Source organism: Barbatula barbatula (genome assembly GCF_947034865.1).
Source record: "Barbatula barbatula genome assembly, chromosome: 22".
Classification (NCBI taxonomy): Eukaryota; Metazoa; Chordata; class Actinopteri; order Cypriniformes; family Nemacheilidae; genus Barbatula; species Barbatula barbatula.
Window position 1 is genome coordinate 7,087,702 of NC_136785.1, and position 24,294 is coordinate 7,111,995.

The following is a 24,294-nucleotide window of genomic DNA, read 5'->3' on the forward strand; positions in this document are numbered from 1 at the left end:
ATATACTAGTCATATTTCACTGTTCGGTTACCAACCCTGCTTCAAAATATCTTCTTTTTGTTCTACAGAAGAGAGAATGTCATACATGTCTGAAATGACAAGAGGGTCAGTCAATGATGACAGAATTTTCATTTTTGGGTGAACTATCCCTTTAAGGGATGTGGTCACAAGATCTGTAGTTGTGAGGGAGTTTTTTCCAATGGATCATTTGTGACTTGGGAAATTTGGTGTGTGTTCCAGACTGAGCCACCTCTCATTGATCTAAAGCCATCTAAAGAGATCTTTTTTCAGCCCACCTGTGGCGCTTCAGATCAAGGGAGTCTGTTTATCTCTGAATAATTAATGTTTTACTGAAATATCCACTCCCTGTCTGCAGTATACAGAGCACCCAGCCACAAAGCCGCTCGCCTGCAATGTTGAAATATTCTACGAGCTGAAATCTAATGGAAATCATTACTTTTGCTGTAAACCGTTTTTGCTTTGCTCTCGGCGACACGATGCAAAGACCTCGTTCTGTATGCAGCTCAACAACGTACGGTCGCATTCTGCTGAAATAATTTGTGTATAGACCTGATCATTTAAGGTACCATTGATATCCGGTTTAACCCTTGTGAGAATTGAAGTTTTAAGTTGCAGCTCTCTGTATATACACTTTGGATATTTATAGAAGGATTGCGTGGAATCTTTTTGGATAGTCAGTGGCTCTGGTCATGCCTGAAAAAAACATTTCCTGTGGCACTATTTAGAAGAAATATAAGTCATACATTTTTGCTGATAAAGCACCCAGAGGGGTTTCGATAATGGAGGTTCACAGAGACATTTTGCGAAGAGGAATATCTGAGGCAACATTAACTTCAATTAATTACTTAGCTTAATGGTCAGAAGCTGCTTCTTGTGGGTGTACAGCCGATCGGTGCTCTTCGCTGGACACCGGACTGTAAAAACTGCAATCAGCCGCTCGCTTTTTCTTTCTGGGCCAAACTGGTGTGTAATAAGTCTGATTTACTATTTCTATTTTCCTATTAAGATTTTATCATCAAGCAGGCGAAGATTTGTTCATTGTCTAACTTTATGTGCTTGAGGAAGTCTGGAACATCTCTGCAGGCGCATCTTTCAAGGGCAAGCTTTTCTTTTCTTTGCATTTTGGACTGTTAACGTTTACATTGATTTTGTTTGTTCTTTTTAGTTCATTTAATGGATTTGATTGTGGATTTTTTTGATGATTGCGTAGAGATATTTGTAATATATTTACATTACATTTCTGCAATTGACAGACACTTTTACTCAAAGTGACTCATGGTGCCTTGAGACCACAGACCGAAAAGATGGACGACGTGCCTCTATTTACTTTTATTGTAGAACAATGAAGCCAAAATATCCCAGATATGGCCTCTGACTAGGGGTGGATCGGATCACAAAATTCACGCTTCGATAAAGTGAGTCTGGCAGTACACTCTCTAGTGCAGATCTCACTTGATGTTCAGATTAGCCAAGGTCAGTTATAGATCCATGAGGATATCACTAACATAAGGAGCTCTGACTGCCAGTTCACATTACCATACCCTATCTACCGCGGTATTTTGCTCTGAGCATGGCTTAACTTACATAAGGAAAGAGTTGTGTTAAAATAATGTTAGGTTTTATGTTTGTGATTGAAAGCAGCACAAATAGTATTAGTATTAGTGTGGCTCGGGAATAACAATGCCCTCCTGTGGCTAACTCAGCGCGAGTATTGGACAAATACTAATGTGACAAAACAGAAGTCTTTACAACGCGCTCACAAATTGCATCCTGCTGTTTTTCTGCTAGATTTGTTACACGTCTCTCCGCTGGTTTGTGTTCGGTTAATCTTGGTTTTCTTAGTAAAAAATCTATTAGGATGGAGTCAAACCAGTGGCGAAAGAAATTATAACGACACCCGGACCTTTAGACCGCAATTCGCCGCCTCGCTTGTGAGCTTTATATTACTCAACGGCCGGGGCCTTAAATGAGACGTCTGTAGGCCTGCATACAAATGACACCTTTTAAGAAAGTCATACCCCTGTAAGTGTACACATTGTTATTATGATTAGCTCCCAGAGGGAGGTGCTGGTTCAGCCTCTTCTGCTCACCACATACGCTCGAGAGAAAGAGAGGGAGAGAGAGTTTGCAGCATAGGCCGTGTTTGAGAGTGCTGGACACGTAACGGTCGTTCTGGGAAAGCTGCCTGTTTCCGGGCAGGTGCTGTTGGCTTCCCTGACAGTTCTTAGGAGAAAGCGAGGAGATTAGCGGCAAGGCTCGCAGGCACATACAGCCAAGCGGGGCATTTGCAGGAAGGGCCTTATAGCCAGAAACGTTAAATGGGTCCTCTGTGCCCACGGCTCGGGGATGCCTGGGGTGTCGGGGGCCAGATCGCCTTCATGCGCGGTCACAAAAGCTGTCAGCGGTAAACAGGCACAATCTACTCTCTAGAAAAACTGGGATATGAATAGAAATGGCAGCGGAGGGGTTCAAGCGGAAAAGCAAAAGATCGAAAGCATGTCCATTCGGCATGTCCATTCAACGCGATCAATTGAAACAAGGCGGTGGCGTCAAAATGGAGACGGGAATTGAGAATGTCTGCCTCGTGTTTTTAATGACCCATTTTATTAAGCGAAGATTTTCTGCACCCTCAATCCACACTCTCCTACTGCTTTATTCCTCATTTGGTGGGTTTTTCGCTAAGTCTTTTCTTATACGCGGTTTGAGGAGGATAAACCTCTTATTGCAGCAGGAGCATAATCCCTTTTGCATGCCCACAGCATATTACACAGGAGAAGTGGAGCAGATACATTTGTGACTTTGTAGAACATCAAGACGCTCCCACGTTCAACGATTCTAACAAAGCTTGAATCCATTTATTTGATATATCCAACCCAATATTAAGCAATATACTGGGATTCAGAACTAGAGTGATCTATATACTGAAGCTTGAAGTATGCTAGCTGGCTAGCTTGAATAGAAATCACTTGACTGACTGGGTTTGTTGTTGACTTGTTGAAGCATAGTTGAAGCTACAATGGATTTCTGCTTATTTTTAACACCCAAAAAATGCACAGTGCATTTCTTGGGTGTTAAAAATAAGCAGAAATGCGTTGTTGAGCTAGTCACTAAATGAACAGTGTCTAAAACGGTTTTACCATGCTTCACAACTTTAAACGTATAATAATGATTGAAATTTGATTGTGGAAGTTGTTCAATACATAAGTAACCTGCAGTTTTATGTTTCATACAGAGATGGCGATAAAGAGGCAAAAGTTATGGATTTCAGCTTTAAAATTCCTCTGTAGTTTTCTGGAGGATCTATCGACTGAAATGCAATATAATAAACTGTACATTACTATGTCTTCAGGGGTGTATGAAGACCATACATAATGATATGTTTTTATTACCTTAGAATAAGCTATTTCTATCTACATACACGCGGGTCCCCTTGCATGGAATTCGCCATGTTGTTTCTACAGTAGCCCTAAACGGACAAACTGGTCTGCAGAGTGTATTTAAGTACGTTATCTCCTTCAGCAAAAATCCTGTGAGAGCTGCCGTAGTGCTTCGAAAGAGAGAGGAAGGGGTGGAGTGAGTTATTGGTTGCAATTCACAACCTCACCACTAGATGCTGCCATAATCTCCACATTGCTCCTTTAAATAAGAAAAGTTTGGTTGTATCCATCCAACTGGATTGACTTTTTTTTGATGGTTTTAATCTTAGTTTGATATTTTTTAAGGGCCACCCATTTTGACTTACTGCGAGATGCTCACGGCCCTGCAAAAGCCCCATCATTCTGTTCTCCTGTGTGACAAGCCTGTTCTCCATCCCTGACAGCTCATTGATTACCATGGCGGCTGCCTTTCGATCGGCTCTCTGATAAATTCTCGCAGCTCTCAATCCTCCCACTCTTCCAGTGTTCATTTGTCTTTATCCACCGGAGCATTACTCAAAAGGGTTTCCATGAGAAAATGCAAATTCCACCAGACAGCACACGCCATTTGCTGTCACCTAATACATTTTCTTTTCGTTTTACACTGTGAACACTTAGTGATGGAAGCAACCATTTTGCAACGTTTTACAAAAATGACAGATCAGCTTGAATAATAAAAGCCTGAAAATGAAAATTCAGAGGAACAAAATACATTTAGACACGTTACCAATCGGTTTGTGTTTTCCTGTTCCATGATGGAGAGGAAAGTAACCGATCTTCTCAGTCTGTCTGTTGTCTTCGGTCACTATTATCACCACTTTGTAAATGACTGGTTTTACACATGGCTGAATGTATACCCGGTGTGCCTGTAGTAGGACTGGAGACAGAAATACAAAAGACACACGAAGAGAGAAACAAAATAATGAGCTTTGTTATCAGGTCTTCAGATGCAGGATATATCTACGGAGATAATATGAGGTTGTGCAACATGGTCTGATTTAGTCTCTGGACGTATTGGCCTGTCTTAAGCTCCTCAGTAGTGGTGCAAATTTGCAGTCTTTTCGAATCGATTTTAATCGTAAACCTATGGGTTTTACAAATAGTTAACTAATGAAAAGAATGATTAAAGAAGTCATATAACACGGCTTAAACATATTTTTGTTTGTTTTTGATGTAATTCAATGTGCATACATGATTTAAGGTTCAAAAACGCTGTTTTTTTCACATACCGTGCAGGTTTGTATCCTGTTTGCCCCACCTCTCGGAAACGCGCAGATTTTTTACAAAGCTCATCGCTCTGAAAAGCAAGGTGTGCTATGAATTTGCCAGTTTACCAGTGTGTAGTGATTGGTATAATAAAGCATGTGACTGAAATGTAACGCCTCTTACCCTATTTGGAACATCAGGTTCCAAAGCAATTGTAATGACATGTACGCCCACCTTACTTGCGTTTACATTTGGGCGGTCTTAGTCAAGTCATACCACAAACTGAATTAGATTTGTGGGGGTGTGGTTACACGAGGCATTTCTGGCAGGTCTGGGTGAGCATTCGCTTTTGCATCTTTTGTTTCAGAAACTTAAATTTTTGCAATTTTAAGTGTCTAATACATGCATGGGCAACTTATAACACACGAAAGACACAGAAAAACACGTATTCGTGCCATATGATCACTTTAAGTACTAAACTATTGTTAAAGTTCACCCAAAAATAAAGATTCTGTCAACATTTACCCACCCCCATGTCATTTCAAACATGTTTGACTTTGTTCCACAGAACACAAAAGGAGATATTTGGAAAAATGTTGTTAACTGGACCCCATTCACTTGCATTGGTTTTGTTTCACTTTCCATACAATAGAGTGAATGGGTGTCAGCGCTGTTCTGTTACCAACGTTCTTCAAAATATCTTCTATTGTCATCTGCTGAACTATTTTTATTTTGTTTTATTTTTGTCTCACTATTACTTTACCATCACTGTTCACTTTAAGCGTTATAAAAGAAGTGTTAAAAAGTAATTATTACAACACCATGTTTAATTGTTGTTTTACATTTCCTGAAAAGGAGCAGTGTTTGAGATACAAGGTTTTTGCCCAAGAATGATGCTTTATGCTTTTAACCAGATACATTTCAGCTTGGTTTTACAGAATCTGTAACTATTTTATGAGGTGGCTAATTTGTACAATGTTAAGTGTACAAAAAGGCACAATCATTAAAAAAATAGCAAGAATGAAGCCCCACCCTTAAAGAGAGTGTACTACCATGTGCAGATGCGATTGTACAAATTCATATGAAATAGACATTTACATTTATGCATTTGGCAGACGTTTTTATCCAATTGCATTATCCTATACATTTTGTTTCTAAGTATGTGCAATCCCCTGGGACCAAACCCACTACCTTGGCATTGTTAACGTCATGCTCTTACCAAATGACCTACAGGAAAGCTAAGGAAAGGAAATGAGAATATGTTGAAACTTGGAAGTTCTCTAAACCAAACAAAAATTCCAGGTGTTTCAATCTGCTATTGACCCTGCTTGTGCCCAAGTGTTAAGGACCCTGAATGGATGACCTGAGTAAATGAAAGCGATACCTTGAGGCTCAAACTCCATACCATTTTTCTCTTTAATGACCCATTCAGGGAATGCCAGGGTTTTGATTTGACAGCTAAATTCTCCCTCGTTGCCAGAGGAGAGAGAAGGGCTCAGCTGGATTGTTTTCCGTGGCTTAGGTTCCAATTCCAAGGTCTCCGTTTGGCAGAAGGGATCCACTTTGCCATCAGTAAACTGTGACCGTGTCTCAGGGCTCTGATCTTTTAATGCCAAGTCCCAAGAACTTTCCATTTGGATTCTCCGGTCCAAAACTGCAGTGCTTTTTCGGCATTTGTTTGTATCAATTGAAGTCCGCAAAGCAATCATTTGAGTTTCATGTTTTGTCACAGCCACCATCAGTCATTCGATGTTGGCTGTGTGCAGTAAGCTCTCGCCCGGAGTTGTGACTCATGAGTTATATTAACAGAGGTGAACATTGCAGCTCCTCTCGACATAGTTTATTTCCTCTATCAAGTTTTGGTCCGAGCCGAACGCTTGCCTGTTAATGAGAAGTAGGATAGAGTTGGATGGTGAATGTAAAGGATGTGAGCACTTATAACAGCGTAGAGCGTAGATACCTGCGGAAGCGCTGATATTTCAGCAGGCGTTCATTTGATCACTCATTGGACTCATTGAGTTAATGAGGTATCATGAACTTATTTACTAGAGCCCTCCAGTTCGAGCAGTTAGCGTACTAATAGATTTAAGAGTGCTGGGCTTTAAGTGTCTCAGATGACCACACACGTTACCCATAAGGCCTTGTGGGTCGTTTAATCCCCCCCAGATTTTAGAGATGATTTAGAAAAGATGCCTTCGATAAAGTAGCTGTTAAAAAACGATTTGTGTAATTGTTGTCCCATATCGTAGTATGTTGAAATGTGTATTAACATGGTCTACGGTTTCCATTTTTAGGATGAACTGGGATGCATCAAAAGACCTTAGTCTCTGTATGGCTTTTTAATCTTTTAATAATTTAGAGTAACAATTTTCAAGGATCAATTCAATCGGAGTAAACAGTTCAAATTATTCAAAAATGTTGTTTCATTTTAGATGATGCACTGCATGTTTAAGCGGCACATCTGGAGCATTTTTCCTTAATAGAAATGGTTCTTTTAAAAGTTTTTCCATCTTTAAAGGAATGTTTCACCCTCAAGTTATAATCTGAATACATTTCATAGTTCTGTGGAACACAAAAAGACACAAAACATTCTTAAGAGGAAAAATTCTTCAATTCGAATTTAAGAAAGAGTTAGGAATGCTGTGTATTCCCAAAAGACATCTTAAGAGCCTTGCACTTATGAAAAAAAGAAAATACCCTTAAAAAACATTTGAGAACTTCTTAAGAAACATTGGAATGAGCTACCTATAATTTATCTTTAAGGAGTAGTTCACCTTCAGAATGAAAATTCTGTCATCATTTACACGTCCTCTTGTCATTTCAAACCTGTATAACTTTCTTTAAGATATTTTGAAAAATGTTTGAAACGGAACAGCACAGCCCCCCATTCTCTTCTAATGTAACCAATGCAAGTAAATTGGGGACTGTTACCAGCATTCTTAAAAGTATCTTCTACTACATACAAGTTTAAAATGATGAGAGGGTGAGTAAAGGAGGGCAGGATTTTCATTTTAGGTGAACTACTTTAAGAACAATCTTATTTTTTTAGAACAGTTATGTGAATCCAGCCATATATTTTGAAGAAACCAAACAGTTATATTTTCATTTTTGGGTAAACTATTCTTTTAAGCACCACATAGTTGTTATAGATGAACTCGAAGCTAACACACATTGACTAAGCGAAATGAAACTCTGCGTTCATGAATTATGCAAAGTAACTGTTTGAGATAAATTATTGAGATGCATATTATCCGTTAAAAAACGATTTGTTCAAAACAAAGCATATGGTAAAGGATAATGAAACATTTAACTTTATTACAAAAAGAAAAACAGGAAAGAGAATGAGTAATGATGTTTTAAGATTCCCCAGTGTTCCTAAGTGGTGGCAGCAGATGAACAACGTGTAGGAAGAGGAAATGAAGCTAATCCTCTGAATGTTGTTTCCACTCCTGAATAAAAAAATATGTGGTGCAACAAACAGAATCTGTCCCCCATTTCCCGTCATCTCAGGAAAGTGTCGATCGTGGATCCCGGGCTTACGTGGAAAACACCTTGACGCAACACCACCCACTTTCCTGTTAAATCTTCATTCGGTGAGCTAGGCATCTGTCCAGCCACAGACCACTCATGTCAGTTCTCTCTAACCTTATGCACCGTACACACAGTTACCTAAACAGCGTGAGACTGAAGTGCACTTAATCGGTTTGCAGAGTGCCGTTTATCAACGTGTCGGTCTGGAAATCAAAGGCAGGTCATTTGTCCTCGGGCTCTGCATGTTTACTTTGAGTATATTTTTGTGTGGGTGGGTGCATGAGCTACCACTCTTGAGTCAAAAGACCAGGAGGAGATTAGGCTTTGCTTCGGTGGCAGTGTTTGAAGAGCGAACAAATATTCATTCGCTTACTTCTGAAGAGATGGACCGGGAGAGATCGTATAAAAAACACGATCTGAATGATTTTTTGAGTTACAATAACTTTAATGGACAGTTCACCCAAAATACAAAATCTCTTAAGTGATTGATTGTGTTGTTTAAGGTTTCTTTGTATTCAGAAAGCATCAGACTGAATCAGACTAATAGTCTCTCTGATGCCGTTTGATAAGATTGCTAAACTTGGCAGGCAGCTTGTTAACAGTCTCTGAAGTTGTGATTTTCTCCCTTGCCATCTGCGGTGTGTTGCTTTCTTTATTCTTTTTTCTTGCTCTCTTTTCTGTCAATGATGCCGCTTGGTGTTTTAGAAGTGATCTGTCTTCGAAACCTTCATCTCTTTAAAATTCACGACTTTAGTCCCGTTTCATGTCGCCATTGTCCAGTTTTTCTTTCAGAAATTTGACTCGAGAGCTTTATAGTATCTGTTGAAGTTGCTTTATAACTCTGGTCTGTCTCTTAAGGCCTGAGATTGATTTGCACCTATCAGAAGCAATATACCTGTACATCTTTAACTGGGTGACTTTGAAACTAGGGAAGGATGCATTAAATAGTCATACTATATTCACAGAAATTCGTCTGTCTGTATGTCTCGTCTGTCTGGTATGATATTTTGGCGGTATAATAACCTTAATCAAAACTACCACGGTTTTGAAGTATTACGGTATTGCTATTACAACACTAAAATGTGCTATATCCAAATGTCTGGGTTTACGAAAAACACTTTTCAACTGGACACAATACATTTAATCTTTGAACCAACATATAGAACGTGTGTCATGGAAAAAAGCCTTCAATTTATAATATTAAAACAATATTCTTTCAAAAACTATTTTTTGTCATTTTTATTAGACATAAACATTGAATTAGTTGATTTAATGATTTATTTTTCTGTAAACACAGCTCATACCTTAGAAACGGTGTCACAGAAAATGTTTGTGGTTTTGAAACCTCTTTTAAACCTCGGTATACATTGAAACCGGTATTCGGCTCATGCCTAGTCTGTGTAAAATGTCAAAGTCATTGTAATGCGCTTTTTATTTGGCTGCTAGTTTTATGAGAGACCAACTCATTTTGTAATCCTTGTATCTCCTCTCAAATTTAAAGGGACAGTTCATCCACAAATAAAGACAAAAGAAGATGTTTTGAGAAATTTCTCAGTGGCTTTTGTGTCCATATAATGGAAGTCAATGGGGTCCGATGTTGTCTGGTTACCTATGTTCTTCAAAATATCATCTTTTGTGATCTGCAGAAGAAAAAGTCGATGTAAGAATTAAAATTTTAGCGTGAACTATCCCTTTAAGGCTTATTTATACAAAGATAGCTATAAATATAAACAGATGATATGTTTATTCTTATCTTGGTCTAAAATGTATTGGCCATCAATTCTTTATTGTTTATCAGATGGACACAATTCTATCTGATAGGCTCTTGAAGGGATCCCAATGATATTGTCGTCCTTGTTATATTGTGGCTCTCTTAAATTAAAAATTTCTAAATTTAGAAGGACATTCAAATCGATATTTTGATCATTATAAAAATGATTGATGTGAACAGTTCTTTAATAATTTGTCTCATCACTCAAATTTTTGTATAAATGGCTTTCGTTTGCGATTTTGTTTTGTTTAAATGTTTAGGAAAACAAGTACATAAATATTAGATATATATTTTTAAAACAACCATCACATGACCTCCCATCCACAGCATGCGTGTGTGTTTGTTTTGGTGTGTTGTGCACTGTACAACACACTGTAGGATCTTTGTGTGGGGGAGGTTGCGGGTGTCAGAGGTTTGGTCTGGCTAACACACAAGGATATAATGAGTCTTCCAGACATGCACTTATCACTTTTTCCCACTCTCTCCCTTCACAGCCTTTTGTTTGTGATGGCTAGAAAACATACATCAAGCGTTTGCGACCTATGGTCATTAAGCCATTTTGATGTACACACACCCCTTCCCCTGGTCCATATGTCACGTCGTCCACTTCTTCATGGCATTTCCTTGTGCTTTCTTCATTCCCTTCCTCTATCGCCCTGACTTCATGCATCCTCCCCCCTTATTTCACACTTCTCCTGTCTGCACAACCCTCGCTAGAGAGAGAGCACATGTGGGGGTGGGGAGAATCACTGCTGAATTAATCGTGGCCTTCCGATTGGCTGAGAAGCCAGTTATTGTGGGTAGAGGCGGGAGTAATTTGTTTATTTCATATCCCCCCTCCTTTCCCTTATCTGATGTTATCAAAGCAGCGGCTCCTCTGTACAAACATAACTAGACAGTGGAAAGGAGAAATCAAGGAGGTTGTGCTCTCTGTATACAAGGGGGCGGGCGGGTTGTGTGTTTTATACGCGTGTGTGCCGTCTGTCCGCCTGAGACTGAAAGCCATTTCATTTAGAGAGAACGGGATATGCGTCAGTTCGCCTGCCGTATCCAAGACACTGATGCCGCGTCCACAACCTGCTCAACGTCACGGTTTCATCAGGCGGGAGGGCGGCACGTTTGGCTACGCCACCACCAGAAGAGGGAGAGAGAGAGAGAGGGAGAGAAATACAGAGAAGTGAAACAGCGTTGGTGCACTAATGCCTGTGCGGCGCGCGTGTTTGAGAGCGTGGGGCTGTCAGCGGTCCGCTGTACCGTTGTGACTCTGGCTTCTTGCTGCTGCTGTACGTCCTTCATTCTGCCTGCTTCTGACACCATGATTTTTTGTAACCATTTAGGCGAATACAAGAAGGACGAACTGCTGGAAGCTGCGAGGTGAGTACATGATTTTTTTCTTTGCATGTTCTTCATTTCCCAATCCTGTAGTTCCTTCCATTGTTTTCCATTCACTGTTATTCTTTTGTCTGTGCATGTGCACCTTGAAAAACCCATGTGTTTAAGGGAAGGGATGGAGATGTCTGACTTGTTGTCAAATGTACATACGATGACCCGGAGAGGCACTCACCGTGCACAGAGGACTTCCCCCTGGGCTCCTTTTTAGCATTATGCCACAGGCAGAACTCTCTATATTGCTTTTAATTGGTTTCCAGAGGACGGTGTGTCAAAACTTTCCTTCCTTTGTGTCTACAAGTTGTTTTCTTCATTTAGGGAAGCTCAGTGTCAACAAACGCGTATTTGTAGTGGCGTAAAACGTAGCCATGGAAAAACAGGCCTGCTTGGAAACACGTGATTCACTGGCAATCCCAGCAGTCATTGCTGCTTGTCACATGAGACAGACGAAACGGGTCTACATCTCCATCGTCTTTGCCCCCTGGTTATAACCATGCCTTCGGGCACAGCCTGAAGCATGGATACAAATGATGACTCTTGTTATTTAATGATCAAGAGAAAAGGAAACTACAAAGGCCTTGTAATTCTCCCCAACATGATCATTAGGAAGAGATGCGATCAAAGGGGGCTTCATTGTTTTGGAATTATGTTGACCAACCCGGTGAATTGAAAATATTGTTTTTAATTTGATCACATTGTAGAGACGAATTGTTAAGAAAGGCAGGTTTGCCCTGTGTTCCGATTGGTAATCTCCCGAAAACCACAATGGATCTGCAAACACATCAAGAAGATTGATGAAGCCCCCCCGTTCCTCAGCCGCTCTCCCAAGCAGTCGTCTTTCCCCGTCTGCTGCAGAGCGCGCATCTAAATGAAAGATCTTGTATTTTACCTTGAAGTCAGTTATCTGTAGTTACTGGCGGGAGGAAACAGGGCCACTGAGGTGGAATAAACCCTACTGTTTTTGTGGCTTTTGGCAAGGTTAGGTCAAAGACAGAACCACAGAGAAGCTCCTGCGGTGTGCATGTTTTACGTTTATGTTGATCAGTCTTTGAAAACTGTCAGGAGGGCATTGTTTCACAACATTGGCAGATTTGAGTAAAATCTTTTCCAGCGTTTTTATTGAAACACGTCGAATGCCCAACTATCAATATGTTCCAAGAGAAGCATGGCTATGCTATCGGGGAGCAAATACTTCCCATCCTTCCCATTTGTCACATTTGAATAGAGTGGCATCAGGCCCATCTCTCGCCCCAGGTGGCAGGAGGTTGTTGGCCGTTGCTGTGGCATGGCCGGCAAATCCAGCGCTGTCATACTTTGTCACGCTCGGCCTACTGGTGTAAAGGAGGAGCTGGCAGGTGTTGATGAATCAAAACTCTGTGGGCCACAAGCCGAGCTGTCACTCTCATCCTCAGAAGATGATTCATTCTGATTTCATAACAGATCTGCTTTACAACACAATCTTTTATAAGAATTTAATGATATTTGGCCAGACAAATTATTTTGAAGGTTGTTGGTTTGTCGTTCCATTAAGGAAACCTCTGACAGAGGTTGTTCATCTTGCACTCCCTTTCTCTCCCGACTATGAATTTTATTTCCCCCACCTTGCCCTTTATCCTTTTCTTCTTCAGTCCTCATCTTCACTGTGAAATTCTCCGTGTTAGCTGTTTCTTTTACTATTCCCTCATGTTCTTTAAAATACTGCTGCTTTGCTTCAGGAGCGGAAATGAAGAGAAGCTCATGGCTCTGCTCACGCCGTTGAACGTCAACTGCCACGCCAGCGATGGTCGTAAGGTAAGAAGGCTAACCGCACTATCACTGTTGACCCTTGTTGGTGGATATAGAACAATAATATTATGACATCTGCATTAAGTGCCACAGTGGAAAGAAGGGAACGTGTTTGGAAATACAGTTTGAAGAGATTTACATTGTTTCATTGTTGAATTGAATTTGGAGAGCTGGGTTTAAAGGGATAGTTCCTCCGAAAAGGAAAATTCTGTCATCATTTACTCACCCTCATCATTTCAAACCTGTATGACTTTCTTTACTCTCCAGATCACAGAAGATCATATTTAAAGAATGTTGTTTATCGAACAACGGCGGTACCCATTCACTTCTATTGTCACTAAACTCTGTTGTTCAGTTCCCAAAATTTTTTGAACGACAAGAAGGTGAGTAAATGACAGAATTGAAATTTTTGGGTGAACTGTCCCTTAAAAGCGAATATACAATTTGTGTATGTGCATTTTCCATTTCGTTCGGCTTTCGTTGGTTCCAACATAACGCAAAGCAAACCCTCAAGATTTTTTGAAGATCTATTGCAATATGTTTGCCACAGAAGTACTTATCTAGGCCTCGGTCTATGCTCGGTGGTTTTAATTTGATGCTACCTTGTTAGTTCAGTCATGCATATGGATTTAGTAAGGTGAAGTGACATACCTGATTTATCTTTATTTAAAAGCTTCTCCTACATGAACGCCTGACATTTTGTACGTTCCGAATGCTCGACTTTGTTCAAAGTCCCCTTTGCATTAATGTTTATGTCGCAGGACAGAAGAGCAGCAGTATTGCTACACAAGTGTTCTAATCTCTCTGTGAGATCAGGCGCTTGATTTAGAGGAATTACTCGCAGATAGTCACCTTCATGCATATTTATTGAATATTGACTGATTTCCCAAGCCTGCGCTAAAATCTTTTATTTTTCTTCTGCTTTTGCAAACATTTTGAGTGGACTCATGCTACAGACCTGCACTCTGCAGTGATGTATCATTTCTGAATAAGATCTGAAAATTTAAATTTAGATACTCATACACACAATATGGGGACATTTAGAATGATGCTGTATGTTACTTAATAGATAAATAAATAAATAAATGTATATATATAATCGCTTTAACCAGGATTTTCACATCACAGTTTGTGTTTACAGGCCTAGACCTTTTGTTTGCTCATTGTACATAAACTGGATATTTCTTTTAAATGTCAGGTACAATTGTTTAATATCAGACAGTACATTTAAACATTAATATTTTATAGTATATCATATAAAGTAGGGGTGTCAAATGATTAACTGTATCCAGAATAAACATTGCGGTGTAACAGTACGCATATTCGTACCGAATAGTGACGAGAAAGTGTAGACGTTGGTGTGAACGGGGAATTTACGTGCCATTATGTAGACGTTTGAAATGCACTTGGCAAAGGAATCCACATCATTTCCTCATTATTTTCAGCTGGCATGTTCCTCTGCGAAGCATTGTGTCCGTCAGCAGATATCGCTGTTTTAATGGCATAACTTTAGCATAAAACCTAACTGCAAATAAACATACATTTTATATTTAAAATGCTTTTTAAAATATGCTATATAATATATAAACACTAATATATATATATATATATATATAGAACCTTCAAAATATAATATGTATTGTTTCTTATGCTTAAGTTATGCCATTAAAACTTTGTGTTTATAAACCCTAGTAATGCTTCGTTGTCACAGGAACATGCCAGCTGAAGATAATAAGGAGATTATGTCGCTTCCTTTGCCAAGTGCATTCCAAACGTCTACATAATTGCACAAAAAAAGTCACTCCAAAGTCTTAGTAGGGCATAGGAAGGATGACTATATTTGGAATATTGCCAGTGACGCTTCGGTACGAATACATGTACTGTTACACTGCTAGTTTACATAAAATATATCTGTGTACATACAGATGTATGGACGTGTTCACTTCTAATGAGCAATGCAGCTTATTTCCCACCAACTGAAATTTCTATTTCATATACAGCGCTCCACTCAAACACAGACAGCTGCTCGCAGCTCTTTATTTAGCAAAATTCATATCACAACATAAATGTCTTCCTTTTCATCAGAATGTTGATCTTTCATTTCGGCGAATGTACTTTGCATCATATATGTTTTAAAACAGAATAGATTGAAATTCATTCCTCAACTTCCTTAACAAGATCTCGATTCAGCTTAAAACAGGTGAGAGGAGTGTGAGCTCACTAAGGATGTGTCTGAGATTGGATTTTATCGACCCACAGGCTCTTACGGCCCACATCACTCTTTACCGCGTTAACTGACCTCAGCGATAGTCTAATGCTCATCACCTTCATACCAATGGGCTTTAGTTATCTGAGAGAGTGCTTGTTGCACCTGACATGGGGCTGTTAGTAAAGGAATGATATCACGTCATGTAAACCCTCTTGACTCTAATCTCAATGGATTTAACTGAAAGCGTAGATTGTCATTTCATTTTGTCTTTAATATGTTTCACTTCAAGAGATGGTTTTACAATCACCAAGATGATGTTTAGACACAAAGAGCTGCCGTGTGCATTGTACCCGGGGTAATCTTCATCTCGGTCTTAATGAAAAAGTACTTCTTTTTGGCTCATCTGCTTTAGTTGGCTGGTTCTAGATAGCTTTATAGATGTATTGAGAACCCAATATAAGCAACAGTAATGCCAATAGCAGCTATACGTCAGGCCTGTGCTTGAATCATGCCAATGTCCCGTCCTGCCCTCTTTTGTCTTTTTAGCTTGTGAATACACCATAGAAACCTCGCTGTAGCACTTAATTACACATAGAGAAAGACTAAAAAAGAGCAATTGAGTGTCTTCCTGCTATTGAAAAACCCCTAATCCTTTGTTTGTCTGGAGGATCCCTTCATCTACAGATCGAAGGAGATACTCTCTCTGTTGTGTAGCTGTCAATACAGTGCTTTAATGTCAGATGGCATCATGCCCACTAATCGCCCACAGTTCATTCACTCACCCTCTGATGGCAAACGTTGACTAAAATCTTCATTGCAAATCTTGCTATATGCTACTTCCACTGGTTCCACCGAGGAAATAATTCGAGCTGATCGATAGTTACTTCTCTTGGACAGGCAACATTTTATTGTTAAGTGTTTTTTCAATACCATGTTTATTAGTGAGGTATAATTTCACAGCACCATTTTTTAAAGCCGCACAAAAGCAATGATTTACATGTTAAATATACCAGTGATATTTCGCCATTCAAGGAGAGATCTGACTATGGCGCAGTGAGACTCGCTGTACAGTAACTGCAGATTGATGCTAAGGTGAAAGACCTTGAAAATTGTTGTGAGGTGAAAGAAGCATATTATTTAGAGCTCTGTCGCTTTAATTTCATAGCCCATTTCATCCACCTGATACTCGAGCTGCAACCATGAAATAAGTGATTTGAGTTACAGCGTCCACCAGCACTGTTTAGAGACAGAACCTTCCTCCACAAACACCCCCATCCAGCAGATTTTAACTGGACCACAGCCAAACCCCATATGGTTGAATTATGTATTCTTTGCTCAGACAGAGAAGCCTGGCTTGGTCTTCTGTCTTCACCTCTCTCTGCCAATCAGTGTGTTGTGATGAATGATACATGTATATTTTTTTATCTGAATTTTCTCACTCCTAGGTATGTTTGTGTTGGTGATACTGTTTCCAAAACTGTAGCTTTTATTGTGCCGCTGTTGTCATTATAACACAACCAATCTAGCAGGTTATGTTTTTTTGGCATCCGTAAGCAAAAACACCATATGCTGGTGATGGTGGACCCAGCAGGTCTACTGCTGTAGCAACAGCACACTGCTAGTCACCATGGCGGCCTTTGATTCCCCATCAGTATCTGTAAGCATTATGACAAAGTCCCTTTAGGGATGCTTTCCCACTTGGCAGCCATATTTGAGAAACCTCTGGGCAGTAATTTCAGTCGGAGGTTAATTCCTATATACTTGAATGAGGGAATATATCTCCAAAATCTCTGGTAAAAGTCAGAATAAAACCGTATTTTTTACAAATTTTTTTACCTGATTTCAACTGTACCATAAATGTTGTTCAAAGCTCAAATTAAAGTTTGTATAAAGTATCGCAGAGATGACGTATTTTTGTATTCAAAACCCGGAAGCAAGTTAGCTTATAGCGCTTCCTGTTCCATTGCCTGAAAGTCAATGGGTTTTTTAATTGGGTTTTTGGTTAAATGTCTAAAATAGGGTGTGTGGGTAACAAAACCTCTAAATATTTTCACGTTTTATTCCAAGACATATCACGCCAGTTATAACCCACTTGTAATTTTTTAAAAGCTTTATAGTGTCTTAAAAATGAAGGTTGCTAAGAATTTTCTAAAAGTGTCTATATCCTTTGGCGGGGACGTTAGTCGTCATCGCGCATTTAAATCTCACAAATAATGAAACATGTACACACATCTCTAAAAGTATGTAATACATTTTAAAGAATGTATTAATTAAACTGTTAATTTCCAATATTTAATGTAGCTAAAACAGGCATTTGTGTTCCACGTTCCTTAATATTTCTACATTTGCTGATGCACCAACCCTATATGTAGCCTATAGGAAACTTATGCAATCCAGTTTATTTTCTCCTTTAAGTCAGTTTTTTCGGACTCCAAAAGTTTAATAAAATTTAGTAATAAAATGTTATTTAATTTGAGGAAAAGTGTGTCTATAACTGAAATCATGAAACTTCAAATGTTTAACAACAATGAATTAAAAGCTTAAAAACAAATGTTTCATTATTTGTTTATTTAAATGATGTTGAATCCTGTTTGAAAACATTGCTTAGAAGTTATTATAAGGATAGGCCTATATCCTATCAACAAACAAGATGTCATGTTTTTATTATTTACAAAGGAATGTGTGTAAACAAAGAAAGCTAAAATAAAGCTATGGACAAAAAGAACAGAACAAGCTACAGAAAGCTTTGATCTCGCGCAGAGCGAATAAAAAAGAAGCTAATAAAGCAGACTGCACATATTAGCTCATTTTTAGAACATGCATTGGTTAAACTCTCGAGTCCGCATGTGATTATGATGTTAATATTATTTTACATGTTCAAGCAAGCATTATCCTCGGGTGAAAGTCGTCTCAATGTTTGTGATCAATAACTCCGTCTGAATCTGCGCAAACTCTGCAAGGGCACAGATAACAGTGCTAAGCAACTACCAATCGCTTTTTTACGATAAACATTATAATCAAAGAAATTTCAAAGTTCTTTGAATGTAGAAGCCGTGACATTCTCATCTCAGTTTTATTGTGTGCGCTCAAGGTGTGTGCCATCAAATAACGTCAATCCGTATTTCATGCATTTTAAATATAAAAAAAATTGATATTTATTATGAAGTAATTTTTTACATAACTGTATGTAGCTTAAGATCATCATCTACTTTTTAGTTTTATGCCTTCATTTAATAATTATTTTTTCAAGCATATTGTTTAAATATGTTATTTAAAATGTTTTTAAATATAACAATAAAATGAAAGTCAGTTAAATTATATATTTTTTTTTACTTTTTTAGTGTAATCTACCATTTAAACGACTAGTCGTCAAGTCTCGAACATCCCTAAACAAAACGTGTATGCTTTCCTGTGGCTCAGTGGTTAGTTAGCAACGCCAAGGTCATGGGTTTGATCCCAGGGGATTGCATATACTTAGAAACAAATGTGTAGGACAATGCAATGCAAGTCACTTTGGATAAAAGCGTCTGCCAAATACATAAATGTAAATGTAGATCACACAGCTTCTTTTTCGTGTTTATGCGGAAATGCAGGGGCTTTCGGTCAAGGGAACCATTGCTTCGCTAACTTCTGGGTTAGCCTACAAAATTACGTCAGCGCTTTGGTCCATTTTTCTGGTTTTGAAGGTTCTTTATAAACAAATTGAGTTGAGTCATCTTTGAGGTACTCCATTAATCTTTGCATTTTACACCATTTGTAGTACTAGAACTGCAACATCTTGTTTATAAATGTATAATTAATATAATTTTGCTAGAATACAAGAACGTTATCCGCCCTCCTGCTGAGCTTTAACTAATCAAAATGTGGAAGCATTACATCTGCCTTGCCACTCGGCCGAGAAGCGTAAGTGTCTTCGACACGGATATCATTGTAGTGACACCCTACTTTGCATTTTGTGATACGAGTGAACCGCTTTTCATTTCATAATTATATGTTTGCCTCCGCAGCCATCACGTTGAACCCTGAACGCTGTAACGGATGGCCCGGGGCTCTCAGTTTATTGCTTTTCCACACACTTAAAGGACTGTACAGGGAACATCACTAGTAAAATAATATTGATTTTGACATTGTGTTTTTCGATTCCATATGAAACCCATATCTTGCATTTTATAGAATAGTTAGCCGACTCGAATAGCTTTTTAATGGGCAAGTAAATTGGAACGCGCTATGTTTGGTTATTTTCGCACATACATTTGATGTAACAGCATGACCCTACAGGCTTGTACCTCTTTCAACATCCATCCTTATGAGAGGTGATGACGAGAGAGCAAGCAGCCCTCTCTGCTGATAAACATCTCATATCTCCCATCATCCTGAATAGTGGCTGATGTAATGCTCAGTTAAATGAAACATGAGAGATTCGCCGCAAGTTTAATGCTACAATGTAACAGATTGGAATTGAATAAACTAAACTGTTGGTACCTTGAATATAACATTTTGTCCATATAATACTTGAAATAGTTTCTTGTAATGTCGAAACCATTTTAGCTTGTCACATATTATCATGACTGTTGTGAACAAAAACTTTTCAAAAAACTTTTTAAGTTGCGTATTTTCTGGTTCGGAGTAGACATGGTTTAAGAGTTATTTTTAAAGCTACATTCTTAATAAGTCTGCAGCGCTTACTACGTGCTTTTTTCTTTGGTGTATTCCATTCTATTTTCAGCTTTTCCACATTGTCTTCATGTAGCGTAGGAGGCAAAGGTCTTGACAGTTCTATTCTTCAATTTATGGCTCGGATTAAATAGGTCTCAAAGCAGCAATCGTCAAAAGTGTAGCTGTTAGATTTACTACCACAGTTCATGTTCAACTATCTCTTATTCGCTGTTTCTCAGTTGTTGGTGTTATTACAGACTTTCCCTCAATGTTCTTTCAATTTTGATGAGTTTGTGGCCTGTGTGACACTCTCATGCGATAACAGCAATTGATAAAATGAAGAACACTAGATTTATTTATTTTTCGAGCTTTGGTATAATCAATGGCAAGCGTGTAACAATAGTTTAAAGGGATCGATTATTATATATATATATATCAGTTTTTTTTCCTGAAAATAATATTTAAAATGTAGATATTTTCTTTGGCTCTAGTTTATTGTCCTCGGTCATATTTTCTGGATAGCCGTGTTATTTCAGCATTTCGTGGCAGCTCCTGAAGCTCTTGCTCGCCGAAGCGTTAGCGTGTTTAATGTAGCCCCTGAACTGTTTTGTATTCAGGATGGGCTTTTGCCTGCCTCTGCCTGCATGTGAGACGCCGGCACGTGGTTGATGCACACAAATTGCAATTTACCACAACCTGTGAAGATCCAGTGCCCCACAGAGCCGTGACCATCTGAAGAAAGAATGTTAGCTGTTGTCTTTAAAGTCTTGAGTGTGGAAACAGACCACAAGTCTTCCTGAAGTGATAGTTCCCCCAAAAATATAACATCCGTCATCATTTACTGACCTTCTAGTCATTTTAAACCCGTTTGCTTTCTTTTTTCTGCGACACAAAAGATATTTTGAAGAACTTCGAAATGATGTTACCCATCGACTTGCATTGGTTTTGTTTCCGTACAATAGAAGTTCTTTTGTGTTGAGGGTGAGTAAAGACTAACTGAAGTTTCTTACATTTTCACAGTTTTGGGTGAACTACCGCCTTAGAACTACCGTGCTTGGTCGCTCAAATTGTTCTGATTGTTTTATTTATATGTTTATATTTGTTGTTTTGTTCAGTCTCACTCATTGATTCATTCTGTTCTGCTTTTATCTATCTAGCTCTTGTGAATAGAACCTCTTATTTTTGAAGCCTCATCTCTGGTGTTTATATCCAGTTTGGATTATCTCTTGTGGCAGCTGGCTTGTTTCGTTGCATTCACCTTTGCAACCAGGTCAACCTTTCGTACGTTTTACAATATTTTAAGCTCCAAAGATGCTGCCTATTTAACGATTAAAGGTTACACCTAATGCGATTTATAAACTGCTGAAAAGTATAAAATGTACTTTACTGCAGGTGCTGGGATTGTGTGGGGGTATGTGAAGTGTAAGCAGTGGCTAATGGGTAATGAGATGTGCGATCAAACCGTGTTTTTTTTGTTGGCAGCCGAGTCCTGCTTATTTGTCCATTGCATTGTGAGACTCCTCATTAGCCCTAAACCTCTCACCGGCACTGCCCAGAAATGCTCCCCATTAAGATCAACCACTACGGTTTGACCTAAGTCCGCTAATGAGAACCAAAAACGTAATTTGCATCCACACTTGGCGCCGTGTGAACTGAACAAGAGGCTGGTGGAGGGTCAGTGATGGAAGCGCATCTTCTGCCCCACAGGGACAAGTATCTCTTTATAAACACCTCGAGAAACGCCAGGGTGACCGAAGGCACGGAGCTGGCTGGTGTCTCGTGGCTCTTTTAAAGGGTTCATTTATGGTGCTATGAGGGAGTTGAGTCACTTAAAGAGACAGTGATTTGGCCGCAAGCGACCGTGAGGGAGTGCTGCTATAGTTTTAGCTGTCTGAAAGATGAAGGAAGCAATGTCATTAGTCTCCCATCTGGAAAAAAAGAGCACCCGTGGAGATGTAGACATTGCTCATCGTGTTGCGTTTTAGGACATACTAAAATGCCAAGCTCCGTCTTGGCCGGTGTTGCTCCTTGTGTTGCCGTGTTTCAAAGCAAGGGCATTGTGAGTGGACAGGCTTTTCATCAAAATGTGAGAGAACAATCACAACTATCAGCAGATACAGAACGGACGCTAAATAAAATAAAAGAATCTTGACCCTGGGGCATGTTTTGAAGTGTTTGTGGCTCAGTTGGTCAACTGATGAAAACCAGCTCTTAGAAACGGCAGACGTACAAAGTATTTTTCTGCATAGCACACATATGGCAATGGATGCGTTTAAGCAGAGTGCATCTTAATGTCAGGTTTACACTGTGTTTTTACTTCGAAAATGAGTCAAAGTTTAAACAAATATATTTGTCTTGTTTTTTCGTTTATAAATATCTGAACATTCCTAAAACAAGATTAACTGACCTGATAAGTTGACTTGTTTATATTCACAAGTGTTTTTCGAGATGCACAGATTGTTTTGCGACTGCCAGCTTTTCTCATTCGTTTTTGCATGTTAATGCTGAAATTAAATAAAAAAATCTGCCGGTGCCACAAATCACAATACATTTGTTTTCAGTACCTTTTAATATATGCATTAGGTTTTCAGAAAACAAGCCTTAATAACTTTTGCTTAGCAGGTTATTTATCTTTTTTATTGTGTATTTACTTTTTCCTTGGAAACCAAGATTCAGTTAAAGAATAAAATGTTTTGCTGTTTTATTTCAGACTAACCAAACTGCTCTGCAGGGCGTTTCGTAAATAATATATTTCCTTCGGCAAAGAAATGGAAACATGACAACATCGTAGTCCTGTGTCAGCCCCTGTAGTACTTTGAAAGGGAGGGGTTGAGTGAGCCATTGGTTGCATTTTGCAACCTCAACACTAGATGCCGCTAAATTTCAAACACGGGAATTAAAGGAATTGTTCCCTTTCAACATACATTTTCATGATAATTTACTCACCCCTGTTGTCACCCAAGATGTATATGTATTTATTTCTTATTTGGAAAGAAATTAAGGTTTTTGATGAAAACATTCCAGGATTATTCTCTGTATAGTGGACCTCAATGGACTCCAAACAGTTGAAGGTCAAAATTACAGTTTCAGTGCAGCTTCAAAGGGCTTTAAAAGATACTAGACGATGAATAAGGGTCTTATCTAGCGAAACGATCAGTCATTTTCTTAAAAAGACATGTATATGCTTTATAAACACTCGCCTTGCTCAGTTCTGCGAAGCGCGATCTCGACTTCACGTAATACGTAGTTATGTTGAAAAGTTCAGGCTTGGCGTAGGCAGTACCGAGTCAGTGTTTACAAATGTGGAGAAGGAGGACCGTTCAAAAGTTGTTGAATAATCAGTGACACATATTGAATTGTCCTAGTGTCAGTTTTTTGTTTAAAATTGTCATTTCGTGTGCGTTTCCTGGATTCCGCCTACATCAAGCGCAACCTTTTCAACGTAATTACGTAATACGTGAAGTTCTTGGGAAAGAAAATGGGATGGGGTGTGAGCGCAGGGGTTGGGGTCCATGAGGATGGTTTGAGATGTAATGGGGATCAGTACTCAAATAAAGTTGAGAAACCACTGATTTAGGAAATATTATTTCATGATTAGAATCTGAGACTTACTCAGCTTTTCACATGCAGGGTCAAGTATAGTCAGCTTAAGCCAGATCCACATTATACCTCTAGTAGGAAATCGACCTGTCCGAATAGTTGTCCCGATTAGCACCGTCACCTGCTTGTGTTGTTTAAGTCTAGTCGATCCGATAACTTGTCTCCTGCTCAGAGCTCACAGAATGCAGCGTAAAATCAAAGCGGAGATGAATGACTTGGCCTCTCGCGGTGGAAAAGAATTCATCAGTGACGTGCTGGCTTTGAAGATGTCTCAGAACATGGATTGAATGCCACACTTGCTCGTGTTTGTGTGAGTGTCAATAGGAAGCACTCCAAGCACATGATTTGGCACGGTCTGGGACTAAAAATGATGAAGCTCTGTGAAGTGCAAGACGTTATTAACACAGCACACTGAAGCACATTATCAAGATGCCTTCTACAGGGGCTCAGTGAAAAACAATCACTTACCGTCTGCCTACCGCATATCCCATCAATCATGTCACAGTTGTTCCAGGTTGCACAATTGACTCTTGCTTTTCCTCCTGCTTGTTTTTACTCTTTCTCGGTGCTTTGTTTTGTTCTAGATAAAATTTGAGCCGGGTTCTTTTATATGTTAAGTATATGCTGGAGTTGGTGTTGTTTAACCTGTGTGAACTTTAAACACAAATACTGACCAGATCTGTTAAAAAAAACGAGGATAAAACGGACAA

At 39.1% G+C, this 24,294-nt stretch overlaps 1 protein-coding gene across 1 annotated transcript in view; it reads left to right on the forward strand.

The window, feature by feature from the left end:
* tnksa (tankyrase, TRF1-interacting ankyrin-related ADP-ribose polymerase a) overlaps window positions 1–24,294 on the forward strand; it is a 77,415-nt gene that overhangs the window by 16,069 nt on the left and 37,052 nt on the right. Inside the window, exons 4-5 of the mRNA XM_079485924.1 lie at window positions 11,283–11,319; window positions 13,050–13,125. Coding sequence (XP_079342050.1) covers window positions 11,283–11,319; window positions 13,050–13,125 — 113 coding nt within the window. The remainder of the gene's footprint in view (window positions 1–11,282; window positions 11,320–13,049; window positions 13,126–24,294) is intronic.